The sequence below is a fragment of the Schistocerca nitens genome, chromosome 8 (assembly GCF_023898315.1).
Source record: "Schistocerca nitens isolate TAMUIC-IGC-003100 chromosome 8, iqSchNite1.1, whole genome shotgun sequence".
NCBI classification, from domain to species: Eukaryota; Metazoa; Arthropoda; class Insecta; order Orthoptera; family Acrididae; genus Schistocerca; species Schistocerca nitens.
In genome coordinates, this window is record NC_064621.1 from 195,679,098 (window position 1) to 195,705,562 (window position 26,465).

The 26,465-nt window shown below is 42.1% G+C and overlaps 1 protein-coding gene across 1 annotated transcript in view; it reads left to right on the plus strand.

Moving 5' to 3' along the window:
• The window catches only part of LOC126198934 (uncharacterized), a 1,245,788-nt gene that overhangs the window by 1,198,566 nt on the left and 20,757 nt on the right, over positions 1 to 26,465 (plus strand). Inside the window, exon 7 of the mRNA XM_049935572.1 lies at positions 4,343 to 4,402. Coding sequence (XP_049791529.1) covers positions 4,343 to 4,402 — 60 coding nt within the window. The remainder of the gene's footprint in view (positions 1 to 4,342; positions 4,403 to 26,465) is intronic.

Genomic DNA, 26,465 nt, shown 5'->3' on the forward strand with positions numbered 1-26,465 from the left:
CTGACGGCTCTCAGGATCCAAGATCCATTCCCCAACATCCGGCGCGACGGTAACTGACTATGTCATCGTGGACCCTATTGCTATCTCCAACACGTTGGGCCGCCATTTTGCGGATGTTTCGAGCTCATCCCACTAGCACCCTGCCTTCATCCATCGGAAATGAGCGGAGGAGGCTCGGGCGGTACCCTTCTCTTCTCCGAGTCATGAGTGCTACAATGCCGCCTTTACTAAGAGGGAGTAGATCATGTTCTCAGTTCATCCCGATCCTCCGCCCCAAACCAGACTTCACATTCATATGTTGCAGCACCTTTCTCTTGCACCTTTATGCTTAACACGTACATCCGCCTCTAGGCTGGCGCGAAGCCACCGTCATACCCATACCTCGGCCCGATAAAGACAAAAACCTTCCTTCTAGCTACCGGCCCCTCTCTCTTACCAGCTGCGTTTGCAAGGTGATGGAACGTATAATTCATGCTCTGCTGGTGTGATGGTTCGAGTCTCACCATTTAGTAACGAATGCACAGTGTTTTTCGAGCTCAGCTTTCTGCATTTGACACTCTCGTTACTTCGTCACCCGTGTCATGAATGATTTTCTGCGGAAATCCCAGACTGTGGTCGTGTTTTTCGATCTGGAGAAAGCCTGCGACAACTACTGGAGAACTGCTATTCTCCGTGCTCTTTACACGTGGAGCTTCCGTGGCCGCCTGCCCTGTTTCCTTTGGGCATTTTTACAAGACAGAGGTTTCAAGGTGCGTGCGGGTTCTGCCTCGTCAGACACATTTATGAAGGAAAATGGTGTGCCTCAGGGATCTGTCCAGAGCGCCGTCCTCTTTGCTATCGCCATTCACCCTATAATGGCCTGTCTCCCGCCGGGCATCTCCGGCTCCCTTTCTGTTGATAATTTGCCATCTATCGCAGTTCTCCACAGACACGTCTCAAAAATGTTTCGGATGGCTCTGAGGACTATGAGACTTAACATCTGTGATCCCCTAGAACTTAGAACTACTTAAACCTAACTAACCTAAGGACATCACACACAACCATGCCCGAGGCAGGATTCGAACCTGAGACTGTAGCGGTCACTCGGTTCCAGACTGAAGCGCCTAGACATGTCTCACTGAGCGGCGTCTTCAGCGCGGTCTTGATCGCCTTTACTGCTGGAGCATCGACAATGGCTTTCCATTTTCCACTGACAAAACCGTCTGTATGTATTTCTGGCGGCGCAAATGGTTTCTCTCACCATCTCTACATCTTGATCCTGTTGCCCTTCCGTTCGTTGACACTACGAAATTCCTGGGGCCCATACTCGATAGGAACTCTCTTCGTCCTCCCATGTATCTTACCTCGCATTCCGCTGTACGTGGTCCCTCAATGTCCTACGTGTCCTCAATGGTACTTCCTGGGGTGCTGATCGAACCACCCTCCTCCGTTTGTACCGGTCCCTTTCCCTTTCGAAACTAGACTATGTGTGCTTTGTGTGTGCACCTGCACACCCATCCCTCTTGCGTCGTCTCAGCACTATCCACTATCATGGCATCTGTTTGGCTACAGGCGCCTTCTACACCAGCTCGATTGAGAGTCTGTATGCTGAAACTGCTGAACCACCACTCTCCTACCGCCGTGACTTTCTCCTCAGCAGGTATGCATGCCGTTTGTCTGCCATGCTTGGCCATGCCTCCTATGCCTCCTTCTTTGATGATTCCTTTGATCGTCAGGATAGGGATAGCCCCTATTCTCTGTTACCTCCTGGTGTCTGCTTTCAGCACTTGCTACGGCTGCTTCACGCTACCTGCAACTTTACCGGGGGTGTGAACCCTTCACCACTTTGGATTCGTGAAACGGCCCATATTAACCTTGGCCTTCATTAGCTTCCTAAGGACACTACTCCCGCCTCGGTCTATCGCCTTCAGTTTCACGAACTTCGCATGGAGCTTCGCAATAGTACCTTTGTATACACTGATGGTTCTCGGACTGACCGTGGGGTCGGGTGTGAATTCGTCATTGGCACCCTTGTCTTTCGATATCGGCTTGCGGCACACTTCTCAGTATTTACAGCCGAGCTCTTCGCCTTGTATCAAGCCAAGGAGTACATCCGGAGACACGGCATTTTCAATTGTGTCCTCTGCTCAGACTCACTCAGTGCCCTTCAAAGCCTATGTGCCCATCCCTCAGTGCAGCGGGTCCAGGAAAACTGTCACTTGCTGACTCTTGGTGGAGCCAGTGTTATGTTTCTGTAGCTTCCTTGCCATGTCGGTCTGACAGGAAACGAGGCTGCTGACGCTGCTGCCAAAGTCTCAGTAGTCGTACCTCAGCCTGCGAATATCTATATTCCCTACGATGATATCTGCATTGCCGTCGGTCAGGAGGTGGTGTCCCTTTGACATCGTCAATGGTCCTCCATTCACGGGAATAAGCTTCGGCTTATTAAACCTCTTCCAGCCCCTTGGACGATCTCCTCTCGGCCCTCCTGCCGGGAGGAGATAATTTTCACTCGGATACGTATAGGGCACTGCCTTTTTAGACATCGACATGAGCTAAGTGGCGCTACCCCACCACGTTGTACACATTGTGCCAAAATTTTCACTGTCCGCCACTTCGTAATAGAATGCCCTTTTTGTTAACCATTTATGTTCCACCATGGGTCTGCCGTCTGAATTATCAGCTGCTTTAGCTAATGACGCGCAAGCCGTCGACCACGTTTTACTTTTTATCCGCCGAAGCAATATGGTGAACGCCATTTAATTTTTAGTTTCGGATCTCCATCTCTATATGGATTTATTTTTGGCCTTTTTCCACCTGCCTGTTTTAAGCTGTCTCCTATTCTGTCCATTGGGACTGACATCTAGTCATACAATGCAGGCTTTCACGACCGGATGGTACTGTTGTTGATAATTCTTCCGGGTTATATGGCCGTGGTCCATGGAATTTTTCTATTCCTAACGTTTCGTCCAATACTACGTTGGACATCTTCAGAGGTATGGCTGGTCCTGTTGAGTCCTGTCGGCAAGACTCAACAGGACCAGCCACACCTCTGAAGATGTCCAACGTAGTGTTGGACGAAACGATAGGAATAGAAAAATTCCATGGACCACGGCCATATAACCCGGAATAATGACGTCTAGTCGTTTAACTCCTCTCTGTTTTCGTCTTCTATAGTTTTGACTTGGGCGCTTATGACCCCAGTTGTTTTTTGCGCCCTAAAACAAAACAAAACAATGAAGAAATACAGGTGCTCTGCAATAATGTTCCTTCAGTCCACAAGAGCCAAGATGCTTTCGATTACTATCACAGATTCCATGTGCTCGTAAGTGACCGTTTCCGAGACACTCGTTCCCAGGTGCAGGGTCGTAACAACTTGATCTTTGTCAAAGTCTCTTATGTCAGTTGATTTCCTATTTTCCGCCTCTATCGGTGTTAAAACGATTCCTCAATCTTTTCTGCTTGACTTATAAACTTTCCTTACCCACATCACGTGCCTCCAGCTTCATCAGCCGAATTCAATCATACGGTCACTATTGGTCACAATGTTTGGCTCATCAAGGTGTTTGTAGGTATGCATACCACGTAAATTCACAACGAACCAACGGAAGTGATGTTCCGTATCAGCCACTTATTTGAATGGAAGGAAAAATAAAGTTTAATGTCGCTATGCTAAAGTGGCCATTGAAGGTAGGGAACCACCTTGCACAGGTCTGGGATGTGAAAGAAATCGACCGTTTCATTTTCCAAGGAACCATACTCAATCTCTTTAGATAAACCACTGTAAACCCAGATCTTGATGTCCGGTCGAAAATTTTGGCTTTGATACTTCCAGTTGCTAATGCAATGTAAACTTACTCGTAACGAGAATAGAGCTAAGACGTTTGTGGCTACTGACACATACGGAAAATCTGTTTTTTGAAACTAAATTACTGTCTTTCTTAAGTTTATGTAGTGTTATTATTATGCATTTACCCTGTCAAAATTTATTATTTCGTAAACTGATTCACATCAACTTAAATATGTACATGACGATTGTTGTTATCAGCTTTACATACGAACTGTTAAATCAGTATGGAGGATCTAGTGCTAAACTAGGTTGCCTGAAACATGGCGACTGGAATTTTAGAACAGATAGTTCAGTGTTTCTCATTTGATTTTCCACGTTTACTAACAAATTTCTTTCAAACTGTTTGTGTGTAATTCACGTAAGCTGTAGAACTACTTTCTAAAGCATATGTCATACCTAACGATATTAGCTCATAGCATGATCTTGTGGTGTTACGTGGTTTGTACTCATGGAAAATGAGGTACTTGTTTTTATCCACAAAATGTTCACGGGGAACTTCCGTTTTTGTTTCAGCAGTTTGACGCCCTATGTAAAATGGAAGTCGCCTTCTTCACTTCAAGAGCCGCAATAAATGTAAGTATTACGCCTTGACTTTGCCAGAGTTTAATACCTTATTTAATCTAGCATTACGATTTAAATATTAAATTAATTTTATAACTTGTCTATTCTCAGAGCACCATTATGAGTGGTAATCTACTTTAGTAATTTGAATTCCTCTCATTTATTTCCTTAGATAATATAAATAGTGCTACTATGATTTGATTATGAGCTAATATTAACTTTTGCAGAGGTTGTGACACAGAATAGCCAGATTTGTGCTTCGTATTAACTGCTCGATGATGTAACATGATGCAAGATATTTGAAATCCTCAGAAAATGAGTATATGCTATACGGAAACGAGGGCAATACGCCGTGTGTACTGGAACAATGAGGGCACAATAATAATGGAAGACCAAGAGAAAGTTGCTCGGATAAAAAGAGCGAAAAATATGAATGCACTCTCTCCGCTTTTCTATACTGTCTATGCATCAAAGAATCAATGGAAGTATTACACCAAAATTCCAGGTGTGCGTTTAAAATGATAGGTGAAAGGATCGGGCGGGACACACTAATGACATTGCTGTTGTCTGTGAGAATATGGAAGAATTACACGAACTGTTTAATGGAATGAACAGTCTATTCGAAACATATATAGTAAGTTAAGCCAATGTAAGACCAACGAATTAAAGACGAACAGAATTTCGATTAGCGACAAATGTACCATAAAAATCGGAGACCAATTAGCAGACGAAGAGTTGAAATTTTGCTATCCAGGAGGCAAAATAAAGCTTATTAGTCGAAGCACGTCGAAGATAAGAAGACAAGCACAGACAAAGAGACCACTACTCTTCACATAAATCATGTACTATCAAGCATAGACTTTAACTCGAAAAAAATTCGTAGGAAGTTCGAGAGCAACATTGCACTGATGGATCAGAATAACGGACTGTTAGAAAAATCTAAAACAAAGAATAGAGCCGTTTGTTACGTGGTGCAACAGAAAGGTACTCAGAATTAGCAGAATGATGTCACAAAGACTTGCACACTTTTCACGTCGTCTTCTCAATTCTTGACGTTTTTTCATCTCACGGACTTAAATCATCCGATACTTTGATACATTGCATCTGCATTGATCCCATGGAGTTATAATTAGTATTAGCTTCAGTGCTGTTCTATCAATATGTAAGTCAGCCTCCAAAACATATAAAAAATTACGTTGTAAGAAACATTTAGTTTGCTTTTCTCGCTTTGTAGCATCCATATTTCTTGCCCTTTTATTAACTGTTACCTCTTAGGCGCTGCAAACCTTTTGGCAAAACGTGACACATTATACAGTACGATCAAAATTATTTATTTTTTACGAATATCATCTGATTTTCTATTTTCATAAGGAAGCATCGTATCTCTCTCTGCTGTATTTTCGCTACTTACATTTCCTCCTTTCTATTTTTCTGCTGTTTATTTCTCGTGGACGTTCCCACTAAGGCATTTAACTCTATCCGTGACGTTTTGTTCTATTTCTATTGGCCCAGAATGAGATCACGAAAGTAACCGTGCAGACTCTAAGAGGAAACCTGCAGTAGACCCCGGAACAGAATACAGAGTTAAATCCGTACAGAGACAGTTACAGTTGCAGGAAAATTCATTGTGAAACAAATTCGCGATCGTCTGCGAAACTGAAAAGCACAGTTCAGGGGGTGGAAAACAGTTCAGCTTTAAATGTCATGAGTACGGTGGACACGGACATAAAAGAATTATCATAAATGAAACATAAAGAAGGAAGTCTTCCCAAATTCAATACATTTTGATCCTCAATAGCTTCCTTTGAGTTTGGATGCATGTTGTTTTCTAATTGATGCATTTAATGAAGCGGTTTCGTGGTATTTGGACTCTGGTGCGAGTGAACACCTTGTGTAAGACTTAAGAGGCCAACAATAATAAACAATGCAAAAACTGGATCTGTTTCGGAGGCAATGAAGTTCGGTAAGATGAATGTTGTCAGCTATATCAATTGAAAGGTAATGCTAATTTCGATTAAAAATTATTTATTTTTTCATGTACTAGCTCAGGAGTTACTGTCAGCGCACAGACTGGAGACAAATAGTTTGAAAGTCACGTCTGAGAAAGGAAGATCCAAAACTGAAAGAGGAAGGGATGTTGTTGACATTATAAAGACAAATCTGGGGAATATTTACGTTCTGAAATTCGCCAGAAATCCCTGGACGGTATTTCTTACTGAAACTCTGCAAATCGGGCTTCAGAGATTAGAACAGTTGAATTATATCGAGTTACAATTGTTTCCGAATTATGTGGAAAGAATTAAAATTGAGGATATGAAGACAGCAGAATCTGGCACCATCTGTGTGGAAGGCAAGATAACAAGACTTCCACGTAGTCAGAAGAGGACAAGAGTGAAACGTCCACTGGAGCCAGTACATAGTGACTGTTACTCTCACGTCTTATGACAGAAAGAGGTACATTGTTATATTTATAGATGACTATATGCACGTAACAGCTGTATATATGGTGCAACGTAAATCCAAAATATTGGAATATGTTAAACAGGCTGTAGCTATGGCAACTGCTCAATTCAGTTTGAGGATTGGTTGATTCCGCTATGGTATTGTAAGTGAATACCTATCAAATGAGATGGGAACCCAGTATGAATTAACGATGTGATATACATCACAGTAAAATTGAGTGAGTGAACTCATGAATAGGAACATTATAAATCAGATTCACTGCATATTGTTGAACAGTTAACTTGAAAAACATTTTGTGTCGGAAGGACTAAAAATTTTTGTTTATTTGATAAACACAACGCCAATATGTGCATTAAAATGAAAATTCCTGCTATCCTGTGGTATGGTGATATTCGAAAGATGCAGAAATTGATTGTGTTTGTTTGGGTAGCATATTTTGACATCATGTAGAGGTGCTTGTTGGGAAGCCTGATTACATTATAAAGAAGTGCTTCATGGTTGGATATTGTCTTAATGGACAGTGGCTATGGTGTCCTGAAGAGAGACAATCAATTTTGGAAGAGACGTCAAGTGTAATGAAAATCGTCTTGATTTTGAAAATGAAGACTGGTTCTCTTGCAAAGAAGACACAACCACACAAACGATGAGCTTTTCATTGATGTATAAATTGCCAATAACTGTATTAATGGCTCGATATCAACTGAAATTGGAGGTGAAGACGTTAAACCTCTCGAAACCCGCAGAAGTGCAAGGGGTAGTAAATGTTTGGTGTTGATGGAAGACTATGCTGTATTAGCAATAAATGGATAAATGTACGTCGACGATGTTCTGGAGACTTTCAGTGAGATTTAGAGCAGATCAGATAAAGAACAAATGGCTGTTGTGCTGTAGCAGAAGAGATGTAAGTAATTAATGGAAACGAAACCTGGACTCAGTGTGGGTTTTAAAGTGAACTGTTGTGATGTAGGTAATATTAGTACCTATAACGTTGCATATACATCTACAGGCACATACATAATCCGCAAGCTGACGTACGGTGATTGGCGGAGGGTACCGTTTAGCACTACTAGTCGTTTCCTGCCTTGTTTCACTCGCACACAGTGCAGAAAAAAACGACTTTCTACATGCCTCCGTATGTGCCCTTATTTCTCGTATTTTATTCTCGTGGTTCTTACGTGAAATGTATGTTGGCGCTTGTAGGATCGTTCTGCGGTCCGCTTCAAGCACCGGTTCATTAAAATTTCTCAATAGTCTTCCTCGAAATGAACGTCGCCTTCCCTTCACGGATTTTCATTTGAGTTCCGGAAGCATCTCCGTAACACTTACGTGTGGTTCGAAGCAAACGGCAACAGATATACCAGTCTGTCTTTGAACTGCTTCGATTTCTTCGTTTAATCCGACCTGGTATTGATCCCGAACACTCGAGCAGCACTCAAGAATAGGCCGCATTAGTGTTCTATATCTGGTCTCCATTACAGGACTAACCACACTAACCACACTTTTCCAAAATTCTCTTAATAAACCGAGGTCTTCGATTCACCTTTCCTACCACAGTCCTCACATGCTCGTTCCATTACAGCTATTTAAACGAGGCAACTGTGTCAAGCAGGACGCTAGTAATGCTGTACACCAAAATTACGGGTCTGATTTTCCCATTCATTCGCATAAACTTAGGTTTTTTTTTTTCTTTTACACTTAGAGCAAGCTGCCATACATCACACCAACTAGAAATTTTGTCTAAATCATTTTGTACCATCATACAGTCACTGAAAGGTGACACCTTCCCGTATACTACAGCACCATCAGCGAAAACCGCAGACTGCTTCCCCCCACACCACTAACGCATACAGTAAATACTAGCTGTCCTATCACACTTCCCTGGGACGCTCCTGACTGTGCTCTTACCTCTGAGACAACATACTAGGATCTATTGCATAAGAAACCTTTGAGTCATTCACATGTTTGGGAACCTATTCCGTTTGCTCATACCTTCGTTAACAGTCTGCATTGGGGTACCGTGACGAATGCTTGTCGCAAATCTGGGAATAAGGAATCTGCCTGTTGCCCTTCATCCATAGTTTCCAGTATATCATGTGAGAAAGGGGCAAGCAGAGTTTCATAAGAGTGATGCCTTCTAGAATCGTGCTGATTCGTTGTCACACTCCTCCCGGTCTCTAGGGAATTTACGAGTATTACATTCGAACTCATAATATGCTCTGGAACTCTGCAGCAAGCCGATTTTAATTATGTTGGTCAGTAATTTTGCGGGTGTGTTCTTCTACCCTACCTATGTACAACAGTCACCTGCCCATTTTTTCTACTCGCTTGGGACTTTGCATTAGGTGAGAGAATCACGATGAGTGCAAGATAACTAAGAGGCCATTGTTATAGGGTACTATTTGGAGAATCCAATATTGATTTCATCCAGACATGTCGACTTATTTCTTTTCAACTATTCCAGCTTTTTTCCTACGCCAGGGATGCTTATTACCCTGTCATCCATGGTCAAACCACGGTATATTTATAAGATTCTCCTGTGTGAACGATTTCTTAAACACGGGATTTCAAATTTGGGCTATTTATTTCTTCAACTGGTGTACCAGACTGGTGAGTGACTGGATGGAAGCCTTGGATCCTCTTAGTGATTTCACATAGGACCAGAACTAACTAGTTGCTCGAGGTTGTGCTCAAATAAGAGGGTTTGACTATTAGGACACATAATTATGCTCCTGCAGCACGTTTGACAGCTCTGAGAACATTACTCTCTGTTACGAAGTATGAAAAACTGATTGCACGTAAAATGTATGTAGAAAGTGCTTTTCCTCATGAAAAGTTAAATGAAGAAATTTATCTAAAGGTAGCGGCAGAATTTGTTTCAGAGCCACGTACTATAGGTAAGGTAAACAAAGCATTCGATGGTTTATATCAGGCTTCAATATCTTGAAATTTAATGGTGGACAAGTTTGTTAAGGATTTAGTTTTTGTGCCACGGAGTACTGATGGGTGTCTGTATACGTGAAGAACTTAAACACTCCATCTTGTGAAATATAGACGACACTTTCATTGTAGATAATGATAAGATGAGAACTGAAAAATTCAGATTAGCCTTAAGAAGAAATTTAATATTAAAGATTATGAAGATTTGAAATTGTAGATAAGAGGGAGGCAGGAATAAATTTGAGTCAGAAAACTTAAAATTTAAGAGGACAATCAGACATGTATTGCCTCTCTCTGTAAATGAGAATACAGTACACTAAAACACAAGGATGTTAAGTACGAGTTTCCCAGAAACTTACGTTTGAAGTGGAATTTAAATGTCAAGCGCACTGTCAAAAAATGGCAGTTACCTGATATTTTTTACATAAACGTTGTGCAATCAAAATTTTGAAATGTTGTCATACGGAAGGCAGCACGTAAAACTGTAGAATAGCGTTATATAGAACTGAGGTGGCGTTCAGCCATGGCAATTCCGCAATGTGTTCAAAAGAAAGAAAAAAAAAAACAGCAAATTTCAGGGACGGGTTCCTTAAGCGGCTTCCTTAAGCAGAAGTAAGTTTAAATGGTTCAAATGGCTCTGAGCACTAAGGGACTTAACATCCGAGGTCATCAGTGCTCTAGAGCTTAGAACTACTTAAACCTATCTAACCTATGGACATCACACACATCCATGCCCGGGGCAGAATTCGAACCTGTGACCGTAGTACTTGCGCGGTTCCGGACAGAATCGCCTAGAACCGCTCGGTCAACGCGGCCGGCAGAAGTAACTAAAAAGGTCTAGTAAATACGGGTTCAAATGTGTGATGACGAATCTTTCAGTTGTCTACTCTGGATGCATGCTTATTATATATTATTGTTATTTTTATCACTTATTGTGTGTTCTTTATTTTCCTGAATATTTTTTGCTTGCCACCGTAGTCTTCTAACAGTTTTCTCAACGTCTCTCTGGTGTCTTCGTTATATTTTTGGTCTATCACACATCCAGTGGATTTCTGACACTCTATCGTCAATTTTAGCTCGACACATATTAAAATTCCAAATTCCGCAGCACGCTCTCACTGTTCAACATGCTCTTATGCATATTCTCAGTTCATGACAGCGCATCTCAATGAGATCCACCAGGGAGCTCCTACTTTTTTTGCTAAACCACGTTCAAATGTGCTGCGTCAGATCGTACCAGATTACTGAGGCTGCTAGGAACCTTCTACTAACTGACAGAATTCGTTTTCTGTTCTTGTTACTTACTTTGTAGTTTCAAGTAATTCATTTTGATTTCGAAAAGCTATGAAAATAAAACTAACAATTTCAGTAATTATCATATGTGAATGTCAGCGTCTTTGAGACTTCAAGTAGACTGAGTGACGAAGAAAGGGAAGCACCCAGGAAACAAGGTCGGATGTCGGCGTGACTTCGTACACTTACACACCACATACGTGTATGATTATAGAGTTGCAATCTAGAGTGAGAGGTAGAACGGCCACCAGAATGCATTAGCGTTGTTCGTGCTTAGTGTTGTTACTGGGCTTCGTAGGGTATAAAGGGGGAGTGAACAGCTCCAGATGTCGAGCGATTGGTTTGAATGACCGATGATGCATCGTACTCTTGTAAGACAGTGCTATCAGAAGTTTGAAAAGGCCCTATTGTGGATTTCCATTTGGCCGGCTGGTCGAATCGAACAATAATGGTCGGGTATTTGGAAGTAATAGCTGCCCCATGTTGGACTGCTTGGGAGTGTAAATGCAGCCAAATTGTTCCGGTTCTGACCACCACAAGAAGGGAGAGCCGTATTGTGCAGCAAGTACATTGTAAGCCCTTCACTTTTGCGTATGTCACTTCAGAACAACTAATGGACTCCCAGAACATTCTATGCCTTCTCGCACCATTTGTCAGTGATGAGCAGCAGACGGAATACGGAACTACCGTCCCATACGGGGGCGTTTGCAGTGATGCTGTGACCGGGAAGAATGGAAAACTAATGAATGGCCTTACATTGTGTTCAGCGATGACTGTGGTTCTACACTGCACAGGGCGACCATTGTCGGCGAATGTCGCGACAACCTGGGGAGAGCTTTCATTTTTCCAATGTTTTGGAGAGGCAAAGCTTTGTTAATCGTGGCGTCACGGTATAGCAAACCATTGGATATGACTTCAGGTCATGGCCAGCATGATTAAGGAAACACAATCGACACAAAAGAAACTCAGGGACTTTCTGCGTCTCCATGCATTACCTCTCATGCGAACATTTTCAGGACAGTGCTTGTACACATACATCCCTGGGATCTATGAACTGTGTAAGTGATGTTGTGATACTCCCGTCACCAGCTAGATTTCAAGACCAGTCCCCGACAGAGCTAGTGTGGGCACAGCTTGGGCGTCAAAATTATCCCAGCGCCAGTATCTGGGGTATCAGGGACCTGTTACAACAGTTGCTCAGATCGCCTCCTGATGGGCTACAGCAGTATTATGACAGCTTTCGCAAACAAATCAGTGCACTAATCGAGGCCAGAGGGTATGTAACGTGTACTGATAAGCGCGCTCGTACCTCGTGAATTTAACTAGATGCCGTAATCACTGAAAGAACACAACATACTCTCTCAATCCGTGAAGGTTCATTTTGTTTCCTCCTCCACTTTCGAATGTTTCACTTTTTGCGTTATGCACTGTAGTTTACGTTAAATGTAGACAGAAACAATAACTGAACCATCAGTTCGTCAGTGCATACGAATTGATTTACGTTGTACGATGGTAGAAAACGTCCATCTAAACATTAAACACTAATTTCACTATATACCTCAATTCCTTTCTTTTTTTGTTCGTTGCTATAATAATCAGTAGAACAAGAAGTGACGATTTTACTAAAGTGATGTGGCGATTGGTGTCGTAGCAACGGTCTTATTTCTTGCCGAACCAATAAAACCCAGTGCTCTTTCATTATTTGTCACCTCGTTTAGGACGGTCTTGGGGTTTCTTACAGGCCAATAGGAACAGGATTTGTGCACATCTTATCTACTTCTCCGAAACTCTTAGTCAGTTTAATGGTTCTCGTAACGTTCTTCTGCCCGACGATTCAATCGATTACGCTAACCCTTACGCAATATTTCGTTTCAAAATAATTGTTTCTTTCTAACTATTCATTTGAAGTAGAGCGCTAACATTTTTCATAAAAACGCAGGTCTTACCTTTTTTCCCTTTTTTATATATAACTGAACATACTAGCTGTCGTAATTTTAGTTTGATACAGAAACTTATATCAGTTCTTCCTGATTTGAAAAATGATCATCTTTTTTGTACTTTACCAAACGGATTACAGTTATCACTCAGCCTCCAGCATACAGAGACACACGGCGTGTAAACTAGTTGTTTCGATGTGTTTCCAAAATTAGATATTCAGTGAAAATGACTTTACGTATATTGATCACAGTGTGAAACATGTACAATACTAGAAATGGCGTGTAGGTAAAGTATCAAAACATTGCGAACTTCAGCGACCCGATTCAGTGCAGCGTGCGAAACTCTCAGCAACATATTTCCTCGAGTTCAATTTTTTGCAGTAAAGTTTCCGTATCCTTCTACTAATGTCGTGTCCATGGAACGGTTTGCATCGAACGAATTTACGAGGGCAGCAGAAAATTTCTGGAAGTTCAAAAACTAATCAATATCTATTAAATCTCGGGAAACTTTTCTGAAGCACAGAACATGTGCGTCCTATTTCCTCCACCTGCATGTGTAGTACACAAGCTACTGTAGAGCCTTTGCGGGTTGGAAACGATAACTGTTTTACAACGTACTGCAGAGGTGTAGGGAACATCTTATTGAACAATTTGCTATATGACACTTGTGGTCTATTTTAACAGTGTAAAATGGACAATTAAACCGTTTTGTTACTTTGGTCTACTTACTGTCGACGTAACACTTAAGTTTAGATCGAACTGCAAACGCAATTCGTTTTTGCATAACTTGTTCAATAATCTTTTCGTTTCATTATCATAACAGGAAAGGTTAACTTATTAATATCAACGAAGCCGGTGGAATAAGAGGGGGAGGGGATATTAAAAATCTTCTGCTGCGCGCATTCATTGTAACGTAGTGTGCTTTTGTAGGCCAGTACTCGAGATTCTGTTCAGACCTGACAGACCACAAGTATCTTTTATCACATTGTTCGTCTCGACTTCCCCTCGCCACTGTGGTACGTTGTAAACAGTTGTCATTTACAAGCTGTAGAGTAGCTCCTACGTACAAACATTAGCAGCAGTGTCTCCTGTAGGATTTGTTGTCTGCATGGAACGGTACACGACTCAAGGGGATAGTCCTCTATGAACGCATCAAATAGAGGGTATTTCGTCACTTTTTCAAATATAATAAAACGTAATGTTAAATCTGATGATATAGTTTTATTCCTTATACTTTTATCTTCAAGCCAACATTTTTGTGTCCACATCTGACGTTACCTCTGACCGCTGCATCGGATGGAAGGAGCCCTCTCGCCCGAAAAGTCGCTCTCCGGTGTGAATTCCCCAAGCCCCCCGACTGGACCCGTAACAAAATAACGTTGTGTAAGTTATTTTCAATATATTTTCCATTAGCGTACATAGAAAGTTTTCAAAATATTAAGTTCTAACTAAATGGTGGCGTATTGTAACAAACGTCTTACCTTTGGCAAAAAATTCGAAACAAAAGCGTGCACCGAAACACTTCTGAACATTTAGCAAAACATCTACGTACGGTGATACGGCATTCAGTTTAAAATGCCGGCATCAAATTCCGATCAACCTGATATGAACCCTTCTCAAACTGTGTTTCCCTCCCATTTGAAATTTACGGTTTCGAGAAAAACGAGTTGAAGCTTATGAGATACATCTTTCGTAGTTGAGTTACACATACCTCTAATCAGCACTCCCTGGAACATACATCAGTCCTTCCACATCGAAAAGGAGGTCCTCCTCCATCTTCTTCGCTGCCTTTTTGGCAGATTCTGTCATCCCCTGCTCTGCTCCCTCGATGTGCTTTTCGGTTGCTTTTGTGCTGAAGTTGGAAAGACTGTTGCGATCTCACGTTTGAGCCAGTTCATAATTATCACATGCAACCGCGATGACCCCGATGTCGACTAACTTTTCCCCGCCGTGGAGTGTTGGAGATGCCTTTGCACAAACTGCCTTTCAACTTCATAACACAGTTTTTGGAGAACTTGGTATAAACACTACAATAAAACAGGTATTCCAGAAAATATTGTAGACCCAAAACATCGATTTTTTTGAAAGTTTGAAAGATGACTACCACCTCAGTCTGTCGCATCTCATTCTCAAGATATGACCCCCAATGCGCGCTGAGCTGTAGAGGCAGTGAAGTTGTTGTGCTGTATTCCTCGAGTAACGGTACTCTAAATTTGTAGTTTCGCGATAGTAATGTCAACTTTCTTCCAAATATTAAAAACAGCCTTAGGATTTCTGGTACATTTTCATACGCGCAATTCCGGGTCAAAGCAATTCTTGACATTCCCTCTTTCGATGTCTGTTGCCACGTCTACATAATAAAAACTCCAAGCCCTACGTGCTTTACCGGAATCGATCATACTCAGGTAGAGTAAATGGCTCCTATCAGATATGCTCTACGATGTCCTAGAATCTTCTAAGTCCAGTGTTTCCGTTCATATCCCGTATTATACATTTCATCTGTACACATCACTGCATGTCGCGTCGCAGTATTATCCCTAGATATTTATTCCACGTGATTGGCTCCGGTGTTGTGTCACAACTTGTATTTCACAATTTTTTATATTTTCTTTTGATAAAGGTAATACTCAGCATTTACCTACATTAAAGAGAGCTGCTATTCAGCACACTAAGTTAAAATAGAGCCCAAGTTGTTCATTTCGCTACGATTGTGTTACCAGGCAAAATGGGAGTGGGAGAACAAGGCTGATGGCCCGCAGTAAGTTTTACAGTAAATCGCATTTGATTTATTAAATACTAGCTAATTCTAGCTAATTGTCTCCGGCCAGGCGTTGTCGTGCTCGTTCTGGTTAAATGGAAAGGAAAGAAAAGAGAAGGCACACGTTTCTAATATGTACGGATATTGGATATACATCCTAATCTCTTTCCCCCCCCCCTCGTTCCTTCTTCCCCTCTCTACGTTCATCCCCTCCTCCTTCCCCCTCCCTCTGTCTACCGCTCCTCCCCCCCCCTCTCTTTGCATTTTCTCCTATCCCAATCATAAGTTGCTAAGCCATAAGTACAACTTTTCTGAGCTTATGTCCGTCCGAATGTTCATTAGAATATTATGTAAACAACAGAAGAAAATTGGTCAACAGTTTTCGTATTACATACCTATTTATATATTATACATATAACAAATAGGTATTCGAATGCAATATTGTGTCAAAATTTTGAAGCAATCGGTGCATTTTGGACAAACGAAAATTTACGTTTTTATGTAAATTTCCTCTGTAATTACTACAGTATTACATGTAGCGCTCTTGTAGTTATACAAAAACAAGCGCGTGTTTATGTGCAACGCTGTGTCAAGATTTCAAAGGACTGTTTAAGAACTGTTGGAGCTATACGATTCTGAACAAGCAAACATTTACGTTTTTTGTTATGTACTGTAAACATGGTAAAGGACAATAAAACTACTTTTATTGATAACGACATCCCTAAACGGCTCAAAATTTGGAATTAAATCTTTAAACAACTCAAAATACTGTGACACTAAAACTATTTTAAAAATGAGAAATTAATTTTGCAAGGTTTAAAATCCAGAATTGCAACTCTGCCTTAAAGATGGCAACCTACTTCAGTTGCTAGCTACTCTAGATAAATAGCATTACGCACAAATCATCTTGGCCAAAAGCTTAATTACAGATGTTAAATATTAATAACAGGCGTTAAACAAAATATAAGCAAAAAATGGACTTTATTCCACCAATAGAATATTAAAATAAGGAACCGGTTCGTAAGACTGCCCTGGAAGTACTGACGGCGGCAGAGCAACAGAAGTGACTTAACCTTTACAATTGCTTAGAACAACAACTCAGACGAAATGCATTTAACAGACATGGGAGCAGCACTACATCCCTATGTCCCCCATAGAGCGACACGTGGAAGTCTGCAACGTTAAGTCAGACGCTGAGCCACTTGCGCTCCTCTGGGGCACGCCAGTCCCCTCATTTCCGTCCAGTCCATCTCCCGCGGAAGACCCACCACGGGTGGCGCGTGTCCTCGGTCAAGACGAGGACAAAAGCACCCTCTATTTTGTCCAGTTACCTAGCTTGGCAACACCACCGGCAAAATTAAAGTAAAACGGTGTGGTGCCCATCACGGCATAAATTAATCGATACCGTGACCATCACGATACACACCTCGTTGTTCTACAAATTTTGAAGCTTTGATTGTTACGGAGAAGGAAATATCATTTCTCGGGATTTCGTACGACTCAAACGGAGAAAAGGATGGTTAATATTTAGTTTCTTTCTCATTTGAGAGATAATGGCACAACCTTACTTGTATGTATCTTGCAATGAGAGATGAAAAGAGCATCTCTTTCTGTCCTGCCTTTGGTACTGTGTTGCAGGACCGACCCTGTCTACTTCCCAGCAATAATCACTTAACATAGCAGGGTTCCATTGCCGCGTTTTGTATGTTTTCCATATCGTGTTGAATGTGCCCCTCATGTTCGTCGCTCACAACGCCACAACTCACAGGGACAAAATAATGAGAAATTCCCAAAAGTGTATTTCTAGTGACATGTTACATTGCAGTGCACCAGCGTGTAAGCAGTCAACTCATTTAGAAATGAACTTTACCAGTTTAAACAGGGTGAGTCACTGACTATTGCCACCAATAATAACTCCGAAAGTATGATAGGAGCTGAAAAGTTTGTGGGACAAAAGTTGCATGGGACAATGGCGGTCATAATATGACATTGGTTTTTTGTTGCTACGTAGGGTCGCTTCAGAGATATGGTCAACTTTGTTTTTTTAAATGGGATGCTATGGTTTGGTGCTTATTTTCTGATAGAGGCTATCGAGACTAATCCAATGATGTGTAGCAGTCTTTGAAGGTCAACGAAGGTCAACGAAGGTCAAAACAGGTGGCATGAACGTCCATTTACAGAAGGTGTTCGAAGTGATGACCATTGGTATCAATGCAGTGCTGCAATCTTCTCATCATGGATTGAGTGGTATTCTTTATCACATCGGCACTTATCGAGTATACCACCACGTTCAAACTCACTTAACTCTTGATAACCTGCGACTGTAGCAGCAGTAACAGCTCTAACAACTGCGCTAGACACCTCTTGTCTGATATAGGCACTGCCGACCGCACCACCGTATTCTGCCTGTTTTCATATCTCTGTATTTGTATATGTATGCATATACCAGTTTCTTTGGCTCCTCCGTGTATTTGAACGGTGTATTTGAACGTATGAAGTTATTCAGCCAAGGCCGTATATTGTACTGTGCTAACGGATAACGGTAAAAGTTTACCAGTTATGTTGAAGCTGTTTAGCAACGAACAACTAACCAAGAAAACTAGAAAAGAGAACATTTTTGAGGATTACTTTACATATTATCCTTGAAAAATCCGCTGAACCAAACAGTACAGTTTTCTTGGCACCGTGCGGCACATGTTAGACAGACTATAGATGCACACTATTTACGTCGACAACGTTTACATATACATAAAAATATTTGATATGCTACACTGAAGGGAAGAATGATTGAACAGGCTGTATAACTCCTCGAATCATGTGACTGAAGACCGTTTCTGTAATCATTTTCGTGGCTAATGACTTCATAAAGGCGCGAACCGTTTGCAACAGCATGTGAAGCACATGTTCACTTCCACAATTCATACCAAGTTGGGCAACAAGAATTAGTGAAAACCTAACCGTGGAGTGCGAGCACCTCACTAATTATCTACCAGAATATCCTCGGTCATGAGCAGTTCCTTCAGATAACAGCAATGAATAAAATTATCTGAAAAAAACTGTAAACCAGTCGCAACAGCTTTTAACACCAGTCAGCCAACTTCACCCACGCCAACACCATTGACGCTGGTTTTAAAAGCTACGACACCGCGTTCTCGTATACCGACTGGCATTCATTGGCTAACACGCCTGGAAACGTATGACTATGTTTCTGTCAAAACTGACATAATGAAAACTGCAAAGATAGTGACGGTCTGTAGTCGATACTCGTACAGAATCATCTTTGCATTGATGTTCTGACAACGTGTTCGCGAAATAACGTAATAATACAACTACAAAGTGTAAGTGGCTATTTAACAGGTAACTTTTAAGATATAGGTCTACATCTGTTCAAATAGGTAAGTTTTCCTCTTCACTGCAGTATTCATTAGATCTCACATTAAGCTTTTGTAGCGTAGGTTTTGGGTAGCGTGGGGTTCGGGCTTGGGTGTGCCGACTTGGGCTCAGATTAATAATTAAAATAGTGAACATAAAATGTTCTTATAACAGGACAGTAACATGATAACGGTGAAACAGAGCGTAATTTGCACCCTCACATAATTTTTGAAAGCGTTGTTCAATGAAGGGAGTAAAAGAAAATACTTTCAGTATAACAAACATAATTAAAATCAACCATTTTTCCCTGGTACAAAATCGTGCAACAGTGCAATAATCTCAATACATGGCAGTCGGACACACACACAGGAAATGTTGTTGTTGTTGTGGTCTTCAGTCCTGAGACTGGTTTGATGCAGCTCTCCATGCTACTCTATCCTGTGCAACCTTCTTCATCTCCCAGTACCTACTACAACATACATCCTTCTCAATCGGCTTAGTGTATTAATCTATTGGTCTCCCTCTACGATTTTTACCCTCCACGCTGCCCTCCAATACTAAATTGGTGATCCCTTGATGCCTCAGAACGTGTCCTACCAACCGATCCCTGCTTCTAGTTTTGTGCCACAAACCTCCCCAATCCTATTCAATACCTCCTCATTAGTTATATGATCTACCCATCTAATCTTCAGCATTCTTCTGTAGCACCACATTTCGAAAGATTCTATTCTCTTCTTGTCCAAACTAGTTAACGTCCATGTTTCACTTCCATACATGGCTAGGCTCAATACAAATACTTTCAGAAACGACTTCCTGACACTTAAATCTATACTCGATGTTAACACATTTCTCTTCTTCAGAAACGCTTTCCTTGCCATTGCCAGTCCACATTTTATATCCTCTCTACTTCGACCATCATCAGTTATTTTGCTCCCCAAATAGTAAAACTCCTTTACTACCTTAAGTGTCTCATTTCCTAATCTAATTCCCTCAGCATCACCCGACTTAATTCGACTACTTTCAATTATCCTCGTTTTGCTTTTGTTGATGTTCATCTTATACCCTCCTTTCAAGACACTGTCAATTACGTTCAACTGCTCTTCCAAGTCCTTTGCTCTCACTGGCAGAATTACAGTGTCATCGGCGAACCTCAAAGTTTTTATTTCTTCTCCTTGGATTTTAGTACCTACTCCGAATTTTTCTTTTGTTTCCTTCACTGCTCGCTCAATATACAGATTGAATAACATGTGGGAGAGGCTACAACCCTGTCTCACTCCCATCTCAACCACTGCTTCCCTTTCATACTCCTCGACTCTTATAACTGCCATTTGGTTTCTGTACAAATTGTAAATAGCCTTTCGCTCCCTGTATTTTACCCCTGCCACCTTCAGAATTTGAAAGAGAGCATTCCAATCAACATTGTCAAAAGCCTTCTGTAAGTCTACAAATGCTAGAAACGTAGGTTTGCCTTTCCTTAATCTAGCTTCTAAGGTACGTCGTAGGGTCAGTATTGCCTCACGTGTTCCTACACTTCAGCGGAATCCAAACTGATCTTCCCCGAGGTCGGCTTCTACCAGTTTTTCCATTCGTCTGTAAAGAATTCTCGTTAGTATTTTGCATCCGTTACTTATTAAACTGATTATTCGGTAATTTTCACATCTGTCAGCACCTGCTTTCTTTCGGATTAGAATTATTATATTCTTCTTGAAGTCCGAGGGTATTTCACCTGTCTCATACATCTTACTCACCAGATGGTAGAGTTTTATCAGGACTGGCTCTCCCAAGGCAGTCAGTAGTTGTAATGGCATGTTGTCTACTCCCGAGGCCTTGTTTGGACTCAGGTCTTTCAGTGCTCTGTCAAACTCTTCACGCAGTATCGTATATATCATTTCATCTTCATCTACATCCTCTTCGATTTCCATAATATTGTCCTCAAGTACATCGCCCTTGTATAGACCCTCTATATACTCCTTCCACCTTTCTGCTTTCCCTTCTTTGCTTAGAACTGGGTTTCCATCTGAGCTCTTGATATTCGTACAAGTGGTTCTCTTTTCTTCAAAGGTCTCTTTAATTTTCCTGTAGGTAGCATCTATCTTACCCCTAGTGAGATAAGCCTCTACATCCTTACATTTGTCCTCTAGCCATGCCTGCTTAGCCGTTGTGCACTTCCTGTCGATCTCATTTTTGAGACGTTTGTATTCCTTTTTGCTTGCTTTATTTGCAGATTTTTTTTTATTTTCTCCTTTCGTCTATTAAATTCAATATTTCTTCTGTTACCCAAGGATTTCTACTAGCCCTCGTCTTTTTACCTACTTGATGCTCTGCTGCCTTCACTACTTCATCTCTCACAGCTACCCATTCTTCTTCTACTGTATTTTTCCCCCATTTCTGTCAATTGTTCCCTTATGCTCTCCCTGAAACTCTGTACAACCTCTAGTTTAGTCACTTTATCCAGTCCCATCTCCTTAAATTCCCATCTTTTTGCAGCTTCAACAGTTTTAATCCACATTTCATAACCAATAGATTGTGGTGAGAGTCCACATCTGCCCTGGAAATGTCTTACAATTTAAAACCTGGTTTCTAAATCTCTGTCTTACCATTATATAATCTATCTGAAACCTGTCAGTATCTCCAGGCTTCTTCCATGTATACAACCTTCTTTTATGATTCTTGAACCAAGTGTTAGCTATGATTAATCTATGCTCTGTGCAAAATTCTACCAGACGGCTACCTCTTTCATTTCTTTCCCCCAATCCATATTCACCTACTACGTTTTCTTCTCTCCCTTTTTCTACTGTCGAATTCCAGTCACCCATGACTATTAAATTTCCGTCTCCCTTTACTATTTGAATAATTTATTTTATTTCATCATACATTTCTTTAACTTCTTCGTCATCTGCAGAGCTAGTTGGCATATAAACTTGTACTACTGTAGTAGGCGTGGGCTTCGTGTCTATCTTGGCCACAATAATGCGTTCACTGTGCTGTTTGTATTAGCTTACCGGCACTCCTATTTTTTTATTCATTATTAATCCTACTCCTGCATTACCCCTATTTGATTTTGTATATATAACCCTGTATTAGCCTGACCAAAAGTCTTCTTCGTCCTGCCAGCGAACTTCACTAATTCCTACTATATCTAACTTTAACCTATCCCTTTTTAAATTTTCTAACCTACCTACTCGATTAAGGGATCTGACATTCCACGCTCCGATCCGTAGAACGGCAGTTTTCTTTCTCCTGATAACGACGTCCTCTTGAGTAGTCCCCGCCCGGCGATACGAATGTGGGACATTTAATCATACAGTAAAGCTGCATGCCCTCGGGAAAATAACGGCTGTAGTTTCCCCTTGCTTTCAGCCGTTCGCAGTACCAGCACAGCAAGGCCGTTTTGGTTAGTGTTACAAGACCAGATCAGTCATTCATCCAGACTGTTGCCCCTGCAACTACTGAAAAGGCTGCTGCCCCTCTTCAGGAACCACTCGTTTGTCTGGCCTCTCAACAGATACACCTCCTTGGTGGTTCAACCTTCGGTACGGCTATCTGTATCACTGAGACACGCAAGCCTCCCCACCAACAGCAAGGTCCATGGTTCATTTGGGGGGGGGGGGGGGAGGGGGGACACACAGGAAATATACTAGACATAAATTCTGCTGCTAACTGCAAGACATCTCTTAGACTTATTTAAGATCATCTACATAGCACGTGATTTAATATTGGACTAGTACTGCTGCCATCACCAGTTAATCATTACGAACTAGCCACTGTGGAAGCTACCAATAACGCGCTACCAAACTGTCCGTACCCGGTAGGTGAGTGGTCAGCGCAACGGAATGACATACCCAACGGCCCGGTTTCGATTCCCGGCTGGGTCGGAGATTTTCTCCGCTCAGGGTGTTGTGTTGTCATTATCATCATCATTTCATCCCCATCGACACGCAAGTCGCCAAAGTTGCGTCACTTCGAAAGACTTGCACCAGGCGAACGGTCTAGGGCCACATGGCACTTTCATTTTCCACTACCAAACTATCTACGCATATATCGCAATGATATCCTGTACAATAAAATGTATTAATTGACGCAGAGAGAAAATAACAGAGTGACTTTCTTGGAAAAACTTGCATCAGTCACGCTCACAGCACAATACAGACAAGATCAGTTTCTGTATAATAGAGATCAGTTACATCCGCAGCGGGTAATTTAGCAAATACAAGCGTGTAATTTAGAAAATACAAAATCGCTCTCACTTTCAGAGAACACACCTGCATGTAGAGCGTGCCATCAAACAAAAACAACACGGCACACGGTAACCACGGACTTCTGTGCGCAATATTGCTGACTGAGAATGACACAGAAAGGGCCAAAATACTAAACGTCTTTTCCCAAAATTGTTTCACAGAGGAAGATCGCAATGAAATTTCTCCTTTAAATCGTCGCACGAAGGACAAAATGACATATATCGAAATAAGTGACCAAGGGATAGAAAAGCTTCTGCACTCGCTCAACAGAGGTAAGGCCACTGAACCTCTCGGGATACCAGTAAGATTCTACACGCAGTCTGCGAAAGAACTTAGTCGTCTTCTAGTAGTAGAGTACCGTAGGCCTCATGATGAACAAAGCGTTCCTAATGATTGGAAACAAAACAAAGGGTCGTCGAACAGACGCACAAAACTTACGCTTGTATCTCTGACGTCGATCTGTTTTAGAATTTTGGAATATTTTTTTGTTGACGTATTATGACATTTCTGAAAACGGAAAGTCTCCTCTGTGGGAAGCAACAACGACTGTGAAACCCAGCTCACTCTGTTCGTGCAGGAGACACAAAAGTGGTAGATACAGGAACCCATGTAGATACCGTGTTCCTTGACTTCCAAAAGGCATTCGATACAGTTCCGCACGGCCGCCTGTTCAAAATACGAACGCACGGAAAATTAGACCTTCTATGTGACCGGATTCAAGAGTTTCTACCATACTGAACAAAGCATTTCATTCTGAACGGAGAGAGGTCTTAAAATGCAAAAGTAATTTCCGGCGTGCACCATTGGAGTGTTCAAGAACAATTACTTTACAAAACAAAAACCAAAAATGGCTCTGAACACTATGGGACTTTATATCTGAGGTCACCAGTCCCCTAGAACTTAGAACTACTTAAACCTAACTAACCTTAGAACATCACACACATCCATGCCCGAGGCAGGATTCGAAACTGCGACCGTAGCAGTCGCGCAGTTCCGTACTGTAGAACCGCTCGGCCACAGCGGCCGGCAATTACTTTACGCAATAGGTATAAATGACCTAGTGGATAGCGTGGGAAGTAGTATGAGGCTTTTCGCAGATGATGCTGTTGCATACAGACAAATCGCCACGCTACAAAGTTCTATCGATATGCAAGAAGATTTGCAGACGACCAACACTTGCAGCGAGTGACAGTCTAGCTTTCACATAAATATGTATAGCGTATTGCGAATACATAGACACAGAACTCTTAAATGTATGATTGTAAAATTCCGGTACAATTACTAGAAGCAGTTACTTCCATAAATTATGTAGGAGTATGCGTATGAATAGATCTGAAGGACAACAACCACATAAAACTAATCGCGAGTAAGGCAGATGGCAGACTGGCATTCATTGGAATAATCCTCCAGAAATGCAGTCCATGAACAAAGGACGTATCTTACAAAACACTCATTCGAAAAATACTTCAATATTGCTCGTCAGTATGGAATCTGTACCAGATAGAGCTGATAGCGGAAACAGAGACTATCGGAAGAAGGGTAGCATATTTCCTTACAGGTCTTACAGCTTGATTTAGTAATGACGAAAGTATCACTGAGATGCTTAGCTAATCCGAGTCGCAGACGCCGTAAGAGAGGCGTACAGCTTCACGTTATGGTATATTGTTATAGTTCTTAAGGGGTTGCACTCCTGGAAGAGTCAGCCATACGTTGGTTCCTCCGACCTATGTCTCACGATAACACCATAAAGATAAAATTAGAGAGATTCGAGCCCATGCGGAGGCTTAAAAGCACTCTATTCTTTCCACGAGCCATACAGGACTGGAGCACTGAAACGGGAGGTGCAATTGGTACACATAGTACCCTCCGCCAAACACCGTAAGGTGCCTTGCGGAGTGTAGATGTAGATTTAGATGTAGACGAAGACACTTTGTGCATCGCTTGTACTCAGCACTGCACGCTGTACTGCATCACTCAACCACCAGAATGCAACCGTCATGGTCAGAAGCACGCAGCTAGTGCTCCTTTTGAAACAGAGAAACCACATTTTCAGCCTCCACAAGAGTTGCCATGCATTCGTTCGGGAAGACACCAACCGGTCCTCCAGATGCTTGTGTCCACACAGTGGCCCCGCCCTGCACCGAACGTTACTGATGTACCGTCGACAGTTCCGCAGCCAGCTTGTAGAGGGAACGTGTCCTCGGCTCAGCTGCCACTGCCCTCCTATGGGTCGTCCAGCGAATGATTACAGCACCGTTCGCCCGTAAGGTGTCTTACAGCTCGTGTCCTGGTGACCCTAGAGACCCAATCCGATGACTGCCTCCAAGCACAGCCCAAGCTGCCAAAAACAGTCCGATCGCCAACATCAGCTCTCCGGGCCCCGCGCATCGTGGGACCGCATACATAGCTCTGGCTTCCGAGGGACGCACCACTTTCCAACTGGAGCAGGTTACTGCTAGACTCTCGCTCGCGCTGTTTCACGGGAACGGCACTGCTGGCAAAAGCCGTCGACCGCGCTCCCTATCCAAGCACTAACGCTAGGCAGGGGCGTGAAAAGTTATGGGGTGTCTCCGAAAATGCCCGGCATATGCAGCAACGCGACGTGGCGTGGATTCAACAAGTCACTGGAATGTTGTTGGTGCGAGCTGTTGTACGCGAACTGGCCTCTGCATTATGCCCCATAAATGTTCGATGGGACTCATTGCTTTAATCTATTTATCATTTTTTACAGCTGTTTATACTGTCTTCTCGTCCTAAAGAAGAATTTAAGCTCTCATTCGCTTGAACTGTCCATAATGTTCACCAAACCATTCGCGATCAACCGTAGCCCCTTGACATTGGGTCATTGTTTGGCAACATGAAGTATAAGAATTGCTGCAAATGGCCTCGAAATAGCCGGACGTAACCATTTCCAATCAATGATCGATTCAGTTAGACCAGAGGACTCAGTCTATTCCACGTAAACAGAACTCATACCATTATGCAGCCACGACCAACTTGTACAGTGCCTTCCTGACAACTTGGGACCATGGCGTCGTGGGATCTACGCCATACTCGAATCCTACCATCAGTTCTTA